General features: G+C 47.3%; 1 protein-coding gene and 1 pseudogene across 1 annotated transcript; one reads left to right on the forward strand and one right to left on the reverse strand.

Annotated features, from left to right (window-relative positions):
* Positions 1 to 1,211: 1,211 nt before the first annotated feature.
* On the forward strand, positions 1,212 to 4,911 carry LOC123170311 (ankyrin repeat-containing protein At5g02620). Its single transcript, XM_044588158.1, has 4 exons — positions 1,212 to 1,506; positions 1,671 to 2,314; positions 2,995 to 3,404; positions 3,837 to 4,911. The coding sequence occupies exons 2-4, from the start codon at positions 1,948 to 1,950 to the stop codon at positions 4,710 to 4,712; spliced, it is 1,653 nt and encodes a 550-aa protein (XP_044444093.1). The 5' UTR covers positions 1,212 to 1,506; positions 1,671 to 1,947; the 3' UTR covers positions 4,713 to 4,911.
* A 4,458-nt stretch (positions 4,912 to 9,369) lies between these two features.
* On the reverse strand, positions 9,370 to 9,508 carry LOC123171736 (uncharacterized; annotated as a pseudogene).
* Positions 9,509 to 11,170: the final 1,662 nt, after the last annotated feature.

The raw sequence follows: 11,170 nt of genomic DNA on the forward strand, positions 1-11,170 counted from the left end.
TCTGGCGGATCCCAATTTTGACAGTCTGTCATCCAGTTGCTCCCTCTCTACATCGGGACCTCCATCTCGATGGGCTCCGGTGCCGCCACTCTGTTTTGGTTTGACCGGTTGGCTGGGAACTGCCCTTTCGCCGCCCGCTTCCCCGACTTGTTCTCCATCGCGGTTGAACTTAGGATCTCCGTCGAGGTCACTCTTATTGACTTAGGGTGCCTCGTTTTCCGGAGGGCATTTGGGCCTCTGGATCTTGCAACTGATTGCATTGCTCTCCATGAGCCGGATGTGGATCTTGCGACCGACTGCATCTCCTGGCGTCTGGAGCCCTCAGGTGTCTTCTCCACCAAGTCCCTTTACCAGGCCATTGCGCCCTCCACCGCCCCTCTTCCCCTCACTGCGGTGTGGTCCATTAGGCTACCTCTGAAGATTAGGATCTTCATGTGGCAATGGATCCGTGGCCGGACCCCTTCCGGCGTGGAGGTCCGCAAGCGGAATGGCCCGGGTAGGCTGTGCCCCCTTTGCGGGACGGACGAGGACTCAAATCACATCTTCTTCTCCTGCGTGTACGCCCAATTCCTCTGGAGCTGCTTTCGGGAGGCGGTTGGCGGTCGTTGGTGTAACAGCAACTTTCCCGACCTATTCGCCGAACTGCAAGCCTCCCCCCAGAGCGCTCGCCACATTAGGTGGTTGGAGATTGGGATCCTCGCCTGGACCCTGTGGACGATCAGCAATAAACTTGTGATCCAGCGCGTTCCGCTCCGACGAGCTACTGACGCTATCTTCAAACTGTGTGGTTACCTATAGCTTTGGTGGCCGCTTAGCCGCCCCCAGGATCGAGATGCCATCAACTCCTTCATCGCCAACCTTCGCTCGATGGCCTTCCGCTTGTCGCCGCCGCTTCCCCCTCCTCCATCCGAGCCGGATTAGACTCCTTCGTGCTTTTGCCGCATTGTTGTTTTCTTTTTTTTGGGGGGTTTGTTGAGCTGTGCCCTTAACAGAACCTTCGTACTGTCTTTCGTGCTACTTTTGTGGGTGTGTGCGTTGTGAACTTTTATATACTCTGTGGCTCCGGTGGTTTGTTTTATATGTAAAGCGGGACGAAAACCTTTTTTAATATTATTATTGATCTAGTGGGAGCTCCAGCATGAAAATGAAAAATAAACATGAAAAGAAAATTGGGAAGGAACCAATAGAGACCGCCAACTTGCGCAGTTAATGAAATGCAAGAAACAAACCGTGCTGTCTTCACTTGGTGGAAAGAGGCCAAGCAGAGGTGGTGAACCCTGAAAGTGAGCTCTAGATAGGAGGGGAGCCAACAAACAACAAGAATAAAAGCTAGGAGAGGTCCAAGATACCAGCTGGACCTTGGTTCCCTTTTTTTTTTTCTTGGCTCATTGTAAGGTCCTGCCAGCCATCTGCGTTCGTGGCGACCGGCGCAAGAGAGCGTGGGGTTTTGGGAGCATTAGAATCAATCATCTGGTTTTATTTCCTTGGTGCGCTGGGGCGAAATTGGTAAGGTTCATCTTGTTTCCTTTTTCTCCTGTATATCACTTTGTTGGTTTGAATTCCATAGCTTTTCTTTTTCATCTTCGGTTCTTGGAGATGTTCTTTGTCAGGATTGGCCGCCATGCCAAAAGCTGGTACGAATACTGAGATTTGCCTTCTCCCATTTGCAGTTTCAGGTGCCGTGTTCATGGCCCAAGGGTATTGATTGGTGGGGATCCCGGCGCTTGCGACGGTTTTGTGCAAGGCAGCCTGTTGCTTCCTGTAAATCAGAAAAAGGCAAGTCTTGGATTTTTTGCGATCACAATCTCAGGTCCCTAGAAATCAAGAGAAGCAACCGTAATCGCCGGAGTTGGTGAGGCAAGGGGTTGCCTGGATTTTCGCAAGAACAGGGGCGTTACAGATTGAGGAATCCCTCCGGTCACTTCCAGTTGATTATTGGGCTTGGACATGGAGAGGCAGACCAGCTTCCGCCTGGGCGCGCTGGAGAAGCTCAAGAGCTTCCGGGGGATGGACAACTTCCGGCGGAGCAAGGACAGCCCCGGCAAGCGCGGTGACACGCCGCTCCACCTCGCGGCGAGGGCCGGCAACGTCTCCAACGTCCAGAGGATCCTTGCCGAATCCGGCCAGGAGATGGCCGGCGAGCTGGCCGCCCGGCCGAACCAGGACGGGGAGACGGCGCTGTACGTGGCCGCCGACAAGGGGCACACGGAGGTGGTGCGCGAGATCTTGAAGGTGTCTGATATGCAGACGGCGGGGATCAAGGCCAGCAACAGCTTCGACGCCTTCCACATCGCGGCGAAGCAGGGCCATCTGGGTAAGCTGTTTTCCTTGTCACCAGTTCAGCCTATTGTTCTGATAATTCTTTTCAATCCAAGCTTGTGAAATGATTCCTTAGAAGTCTTTGTAATCAGGATTTGGCCATAGATTTTGGTGCAGTGAGTAGATTGCTCCGGGTCGGAAAAAAAGAGTCTATTCTTATCTGATTGAGTTGGTGACATACTGGTGCTCACATCAAGAACAGTGATTTTGTTCATGATCTTTTCACCCAAGAACAAGTGCTAACATCTGGCCATCTTTTTCTCATTAATGTCTGAAAATAATGCATACCTGATTTGAGTTGGACTCTAGTCTTGACTATTTTATGTAGGTGGCAACTGACAAGTTGAGTTTCTCTGTAGCACTAGCAGTCCTAATTTATGAGGGGTAGGGAAATTCTGGGTTATTCTCAAAGAAGTTATGGTGTGATGTAGTATAAGATATAGTCATAGTTGTGTTGCGCACGTTGGATATAATGCAACCACTAGTTAGATCTTATCTCACTCTGCTTTATTCTCTATTGGAGTTTATATCATTCTGATATGTTGACTTTCTGATAGTGGAGATCGAATTACAGTCATAAGCCATAGCTGTAATTACTTGCTTGATAATATGGTTCAAGGTAAATTTCCAAAATATCAGTGGTTTATTCTCTTCTTCCATTTCTTGATTTTGCAGATGTTCTGAAGGAGCTGCTGCAGGCCTTTCCTGCTCTTGCTATGACTACAAACTCTGTAAACGCCACAGCTTTGGAAACTGCTGCCATTCAGGGTCACATTGATATTGTCAACCTCCTACTGGAAACTGATGCTAGCCTTGCCAAAATTGCGAGAAATAATGGGAAAACAGTTTTGCATTCCGCGGCGAGGATGGGCCATGTGGAAGTTGTAAGATCCTTGTTAAATAAGGATCCAGGGATTGGTTTAAGAACAGACAAGAAGGGGCAGACGGCGCTGCATATGGCGTCCAAAGGAACGAATGCTGAAATTGTGGTTGAGTTGTTGAAGCCTGATTTCTCAGTTAGCCATCTAGAAGATAACAAGGGGAACAGGCCACTGCATGTTGCGACTCGGAAGGGCAATATCGTTGTAAGTGAACAGATATTGTGAATCATTTTCTACAGTTACATATATTTACCATTTTCTGTTATGCTGTTATCAATCATTTGCTATCCTGTGATCCTGTCCTGTTACAGCGTTACTTACTGAACTTAGTTTTGCTAAGGCTAATTGGAGCATAAAGTTCAGCAGCTTTTTTTTGCTGTAAACATCTTCTCTGCTTAGGATTGCAATAATGTTTTTTTCTTTCAGTAAACAAATAAATAAAATTAAGAACAAGATTATTTGAACTTGTTAGAGGCATAATATTTCACTGAAGCTCAACATAAACATGAAGTAGCTTAGGTTCTTGGGAAAAAGGATTGATGTCTCTTAGGAATTTTTGTTTTATTGAGAACTTTCCAGTTCCTATTTTCAGTGTTTTTTTATATCTTGACTGATACATTTTTTAATTCCTTGCAGATAGTGCAGACTCTACTGTCAGTTGAGGGGATTGATGTCAATGCAGTTAACAGGTCTGGAGAGACTGCTCTTGCCATTGCTGAGAAGATGAACAACCAAGAACTCGTCAACATTCTGAGAGACGCCGGCGGCGTCGTAACTGCAAAAGAGCCAGTGCATCCTGCAAACCCGGCAAAGCAGCTGAAGCAAACCGTGAGTGATATCAGGCACGACGTCCAGTCCCAGATCAAGCAGACACGGCAGACCAAGATGCAGGTCCAGAAGATCAAGAGCAGGCTGGAGAAGCTCCACATCGGCGGCCTGAACAACGCCATCAACTCCAACACCGTGGTGGCGGTGCTCATCGCCACCGTCGCCTTCGCTGCCATATTCACCGTGCCCGGCAACTTCGTGGAGGACATGAGCCAGGCGCCCCCCGGCATGTCGCTGGGGCAGGCGTACGTGGCCAGCGAACCGGCCTTCATAATGTTCCTGGTGTTCGACTCGCTGGCGCTCTTCATCTCGCTCGCCGTCGTGGTCGTCCAGACGTCGCTGATCGTGGTGGAGCAGAAGGCCAAGCGGAGGATGGTCTTCGTGATGAACAAGCTCATGTGGCTGGCGTGCCTCTTCATCTCCGCGGCGTTCATAGCGCTGACCTACGTCGTGGTCGGCCGCGGCGACTGGTGGCTGGCCTGGTGCACCATGGCCATCGGCGCGGTGATCATGCTCACCACCCTCGGCTCCATGTGCTACTGCATCGTGGCGCACAGGATGGAGGAGAAGAGCATGAGGAAGATCAGGAAGGCCTCCGCGAGCCAGTCCCGGTCATGGTCCATGCCGGTCGACTCGGACCCGGAGCTGATCAACACCGAGTACAAGAAGATGTACGCGTTGTAGGTCAGGGTGACGATCGCGTCGCGGGGATCTGTACATAGTTATTATCATCAAGGCGCTGTTTCGCTCGAGTCTCTTCGATCGAATGATGAATAACGTTCAGTGGGGTTTTGACATTTTGACATGAACCGAAGGTACTTTTGCTGCTGAAACAATATCACCTCAGCTGTGCTTGTATTGCAGCCTGGATGGAGATAAGGCACCTGGATCTGTCTGTTGCATGCTGTATGGACTCGTGGTAGTCCTTGTAAGTGGCTTCTTGTGGATGAACCAAACCCAATTCTCACCGGATCAATACCTGGACAAGACAAGCAATAGGTGTGGTGTGTGTCCAGACTCCAGGTCATTCCTGTGCATACAGCAAAACCCTGTGTAGCTTGTGCACTCGAATATTGTCTTGTAAACAGAAATTGGTAATTAGTCCAAGGGAGAATTTGAAATGAGGCTCTCGCCGTCTGGCGACCGCGCGGGCGACCCCGCCGGCCCCGGCCTGGGCCCCTCGCTATCGTTCCTCCCCTCGCCTGCAGCCGCGGACGCGCCTCCGCCTCCTCCCCCCACGCTCTCCCCCCGCCCCCGGACTCCTCAGCGCCGGCACGTGTGCTCTGTGAAAGAAAGGGCGTTAAGGGTTTGATGATCTTCATCAGGGACGCATTCGTGTTAATATACTCCCTCCGTCCCATAATATAAGAGCCTTTTTTACACTAGTGTCTTATATTATGGGACGGAGGGAGTATATGACAAGAGATACATGCAGTTGAGGAGGTTGTTGAAGTCTTGACCCCTAGTCCAAGCTATACAAGGTAAGGATAGACTTGCTAACAACCTCCTCATACAACTCACGCATACACATATTCTGTACCAGTTGACACACTACAACATATCATTTAACATCCTTCCTCAATCTTAACACGTCAAGGTTCAGATTGTTCTTGAAGGCTTGAAGCTGTCGAACTTGTAGTGGTTTAGTGAACCCATCTGCAACTTGATCTCCAGTTGGAATAAACTTTATCTCCAGAAGTTTTTGTGCAACTCTTTCACGAACAAAAATGAAAGTCAATTTCTATGTGCTTTGTCCTAGCATGAAACACATGATTTGCAGATAGATATGTTGCTCCAAGATTGTCACACCACAAATATGACACATGTGGTCTTTCAATATCCAATTCATCAAGAAGTTTCTCTACCCACATTATCTCAGCAGTAGCATTTGCCAAAGACTTGTATTCAACTTCAGTGCTAGAGCGTGAGACTGTTGCTTGCTTCTTTGCATTCCATGATATAATATTTGAACCAAAGAACATAGCAAAACCTCCAGTAGATTTCCTATCATCAAGACATCCTGCTCAATCTGCATCAGAGAAGGCACTAACTGTTGTTGAAGGAGACTTACATATTGTCAAACCAGTTCCAACACTTCCTTGAATATACCTCAGTATTCGCTTTACAACAGTCCAGTGAACAGAAGTAGGAGCATGCAGAAACTGACAGGCCTTATTAACAGAAAAAGATATATCTGGTCTTGTCAATGTTAAATACTGAAGTGCACCAACTGTGCTTCTGTATTTAGTTCCTTCTTCTGGACTTAGTAATTCTCCTTCATGCAATGATAGTTTTTCAGTGGTTGGCATAGGTGTGCTGGAAGGTTTATTATCCGTCATTCCCACACGCCTCAATATGTCTTTGGCATATTTCTCTTGAGTTAACAAAATACCCTCATGTAATCTTTTAACTTCAATGCCTAGGAAGTAATGCAACTCTCCTAGATCTTTGATTGCAAACTCAATTTTCAAATTTGTTAACAATGTTGAGGTGGCTTCTGATGAAGAACTAGCAACAATTATATCATCAACATAAATTAACACAAATATGATCACCTTCCCTTTCTTGAAGAAGAACAGAGAGGTGTCTCCCCTTGAGGGTCGAAAACCAAGTTGTTGTAGCTTTGAACTCAACCTTGAATACCAAGCCCTGGGTGCCTGTTTTAGGCCATACAGAGCTTTGTCCAATCTGCACACATGATGTGGCCTTGACCCATCCTCAAATCCAGGTGGCTGTCGCATATAGACCTCCTCCTCGAGAACACCATCAAAAACGTATTCTGTACATCCAGTTGGCGAAGACTCCATCCCCTGAAGACATCAACAGACAGAACAAGTCTAATAGTAGCAGCTTTTACTACTGGACTGAAAGTGTCCTCATAATCGATACCATACCGTTGTTTGAATCCTTTAGCTACTAACCTAGCCTTGTATCTGTCTATTATGCCATCAGCTTTCTTTTTAATTTTATATACCCACTTACAATCTATAATGTTCCTCGCTTGCTTAGGTGACAGTAGATGCCATGTTTTGATTTCTCATTAGAGCATCATACTCAATATTCATGGCATTTTTCCAATTCTTATCATGCAAGGCTTCTATCAAATTCCGTGGCTCACCAGTAGCATCAAAAATTTGCAAATTTAATTTTTTTCTTATACCTGACGGTTCCATCCTTGGGAACTGTTGGTTTGAAGATACCTTGTTGTGATCGAGTTACCCGTGTAGAAACAGTAGCGCCTGAAGAACCAGCCGCAGAAGATCCACCTCCTGTGACCACATCAGATCTAGTAGGGGCCACAGAGGATCCGCCTCCTCGTACCGACCGGCTAGGAGAATCTCCTTCAGTGTCAGTGCGGTCGATCCGCTCGGATCAGGCACCTGGGAGTCAGGCGATGACAGCCCATGACGAGACGGGCTGCCGGCCTCATTATGACGCGCAAGAGATGTCCCGCACCCAGCCGACTCGGGCCGGTTGTCGTCGCATGAGGACAAGGGCGAGCCGGACCCACCCGCTCGTGCGCGTGTTTCCGTCCGCGTGTTGTGCGCGGAGGGGCTGCCTGCAGTGCCCGGGCCAGGTGAATCCTCCCTGGGATTTGCGCCCGTTGAAGTCGACGCATCTGCACCAAATCTCTCGGGATCGGCACCTGTCGCTGCCTCGTGTCCTGTGCCTGTACAGCCAGGTAACAAGTGTTGTTTCTGCATAAAATCATGACCAAAAACATCAATTTTTCACTAGAATCAGTGTTATGACTAGTTGCCAATTGATCAACACATGTATTGCCCCCGTGATCTATTGGATTTAAGAGCTCCAGAGACAAAAAAAAGAATTTCAGCCCGAGGCAAGCACAGGCGTTTGGGTGTAATTAAGAGAAAGGAAAAATCGTTTCATCAAGACAACATCTCTTGAGATGTAAACACACCCGGTGGAAATATCTAGGCACTTGAAGCCTTTATGTAAGTTACTATAACCAATAAATGCACAACGCTTAGAACGAAACTGAAGTTTGTGTGCATTTTATGGGTGTAAGTTGGGCCAGCAAGCACACCCAAAAATTCTAAGAGACGAATAATTGGGTTTGTCATTGAACAATTTTTCAAGAGTAGTTTCAAACTTGATAACTTTGCTAGGCAATCTATTTATAAGATAGTTGCTACAATAAAGGCCTCATCCCAAAATTTGAGGGGCATACAAGCTTGAGCAAGAAATGAACCTACTTCAACTATATGGCGATGCTGGCGTTCAGCTGACCCATTCTGTTGATGTGCATGGGGGCACGAGACATGATGGGATATTCCTATTTTAGTAAAAAAAGGAATTTAGCTTCTCATATTCTCCTCCCCAATCTGTCTGGAGAGCAAGAATTTTTCGATTGAATTGTCGTTCAACAAGATTTTGAAAGTCATGAAATCTTTGAAAAACTTCCGACTTATGTTTGATTAGGTAGATCCATGTATACTTACTGAAATCTATGAAGCTTACATAGTACTTCTTTCTACCTATTGATTCAATAGCTGGACTAATAGATGAAGGATGCCCTAGACGTCGGTGCCATCTATCCGAGGATGGAGTAATGACACTGAGCACATGCTTCTTGGCGTCTTGTTCCATGTGTTTCACAGGGTATAGGACTCGCCTACCCTTGCCGCGAAGAAGGATTCTCTTCGGTGCCCGATCCTTAACAATAAAAGAATATGGATGAATTTCAATGAAAGAGTTATTGTCAACAGAAAGGCGACTAGCAGAGATTAGACTTTTATCAGCTTCGAGAACATGAAGGATGTTTCTAAGAACAAGATCACGTTCAGGGGTATATATATATGTGATTGACCAATGTGAGTAATAGTCATAACTAATCCACTAGCTGTGTGGATTTGCTCGTTTCCGGTGTAGCAATCTCGAACTGTCAGCTTCTCTAGATCTCCTGTAATGTGATCTGTCGCGCCGCTGTCAAGATACCAGTTGGTATCAACTCCATACTGGGGGGCCGCCATGTTCGCCGAGCGTTGTTGCTGTTCTTCCCCTCCCTGATAGGAGGAGTCCTATCTCTTCCAGCACTTCCATGCTGGATGTCCAAGCTTGCCAAAGATTTGGCAGGTTGGCTTAGTAGAGGGATTGTTGTTGTAGTTCCCACCGATACCGCCACCGTTGCCACCGCCTCCCCCGTTTCCACGGTTTGGCGGCTTGGAGAAGTTGCGGTTGCGGTCACTGCCGCCACCGCCGCCTTGTTTGTTGGGGAAGCTACGACCGCGATCGCCGCCGCCGTTCGGCTTGTTGAAGCGCCCACGTGCTGCCGCACTTGCAGACGACTAGGAGGACCCGCCAGGAAGATTCATGCGAGTCTCGAAGCTCAGGAGCTGCGAGTACAACTCCGGGACCCCAACGGGCTCAACCCGGGAACACATGGCAAATACCACAGGATAGAACTCCTCATCGAGTCCAGCGAGGCTCTGAGAGACAACATCTTCCTCGTCCACCTTCTTTCCTGAAGCAGCTAATTCATCACAAAGTGTTCTGACCTTACCGACGTACTCAACGACGGTGGAGTTGCCCTTCTGGAGGTTCGCCAGCGCAATCCTGACGTTAACGGTCCGCGCGCGGGTATGCGACGCCAGCGTCCCTTGCACGGTGTTCCGCAGCTCAGCTGCGATGTGGCATGTTGCAACTTGGATGTCCATCTCGCACGATAGCATGGTCAGCAGGTAAGAGAAAACCTGCTGATCTCGCGCATACCACACACCGAGCTCCGAGTTCGGAGCCTTGGACTTGGTTTTGCCGTCGTCGGTGCCGACCTCAATGGTCATGGGTGGCACCACTTGCTTGACGTCGAGGAAGGCCGCCATCTGCGCCCCTTGATGGCCGAGAGTGCAGTGGCGCGCATAGTGCTTCGTTCCCTCGTATGGTCGAGAGTACGGGGTCTAGATTGGTTTTTCGTGGCTACAGAGGCTTGCGGCAGCGGAACTTTTGATCTAGGGTTATTTCTGATGGTTTCTCTATTTATAGGATTTTTCAGCATTGGAATCACGTGAAGAAGGGCCTCGAGGTGAGCACAACCCACCTGGGCGCGCCTGGGCCTCCTGGCGCGCCCAGGTGTCTTGTGCTCACCTCCTTCACCTTCTGGTCCACCCACGAAGCTTCTACTGCCTCTTTTATTCCAAAAAAAATCATCAAAAAATTTCGTTGCATTCAGATAACTTTTATTTCTGCACAAAAAAACACCACGGTAGTTCTGCTGAAAACAGCGTCAGTCCGGGTTAGTTCCATGCAAATCATATCAAAACCATATAAAATTGTTGTAAACATGGCATGAATACTTCATAAATTATAGATACGTTGGAGATGTATCAGCATCCCCAAGCTTAATTCCTACTCGTCCTCGAGTAAGTAAATGATAAAATAAATAATTTATAAAGTGTGAATGCTAGCAAAGTGCATAAGTTTGGTCAATGATAATTTCAATCACTTTTCCTAGCATCATAGCAACCAATTCACATGTTAAGGTCCAAACAATGAATTCTCTTGCAACTCAACAACTTATATTCTTAGTCACCAAACAATTATCAATTCAACTTATTCAACAGAGTCTAAGTAAGAGCTCAACATACTCAATCATTATATAGTCTTCTATGATTGCTAGTACTCAAAGCATATTTTTAGAACAAATGGTATTCATCGAACATAGGGAAAGATAGGGGCTTAATGTTTCGCCTCCCAACTCATTTATCATAGAGATAATTGTCAACAATAATAAATCATGATCAAATATATTTGAATGGCCATATGTGCCTAGATCTTTCCTCACCACATGATGCTTGCACTACTGCAGGATGGTCCAAACGCGACAGTCGAATCAGAGACCCTTCGACGAAACTGTGTGCGATGCATCAATCACAAACGGTGATGTAATAAAACCATCAAAAAAATGCAAAATGTTTGCGATGGCGGCAACATCAAACACGGTTCATATTAGATTTGCGTGTGCGATTTGTGGCAAACGGTTAATCCAGAAGAACTGTTTGCGATGATGCAGAACAACAGAAACGGGCAGCCAGATGAGGGTGTCTGCGATATATGGCATACAATTCACTAGGATGAACTATGTGTGATTAGGCAACACAATGGAAATGGCTCAACTGAACAAG

The sequence above is a fragment of the Triticum aestivum genome, chromosome 7D, assembly GCF_018294505.1.
Source record: "Triticum aestivum cultivar Chinese Spring chromosome 7D, IWGSC CS RefSeq v2.1, whole genome shotgun sequence".
NCBI classification, from domain to species: domain Eukaryota; kingdom Viridiplantae; phylum Streptophyta; class Magnoliopsida; order Poales; family Poaceae; genus Triticum; species Triticum aestivum.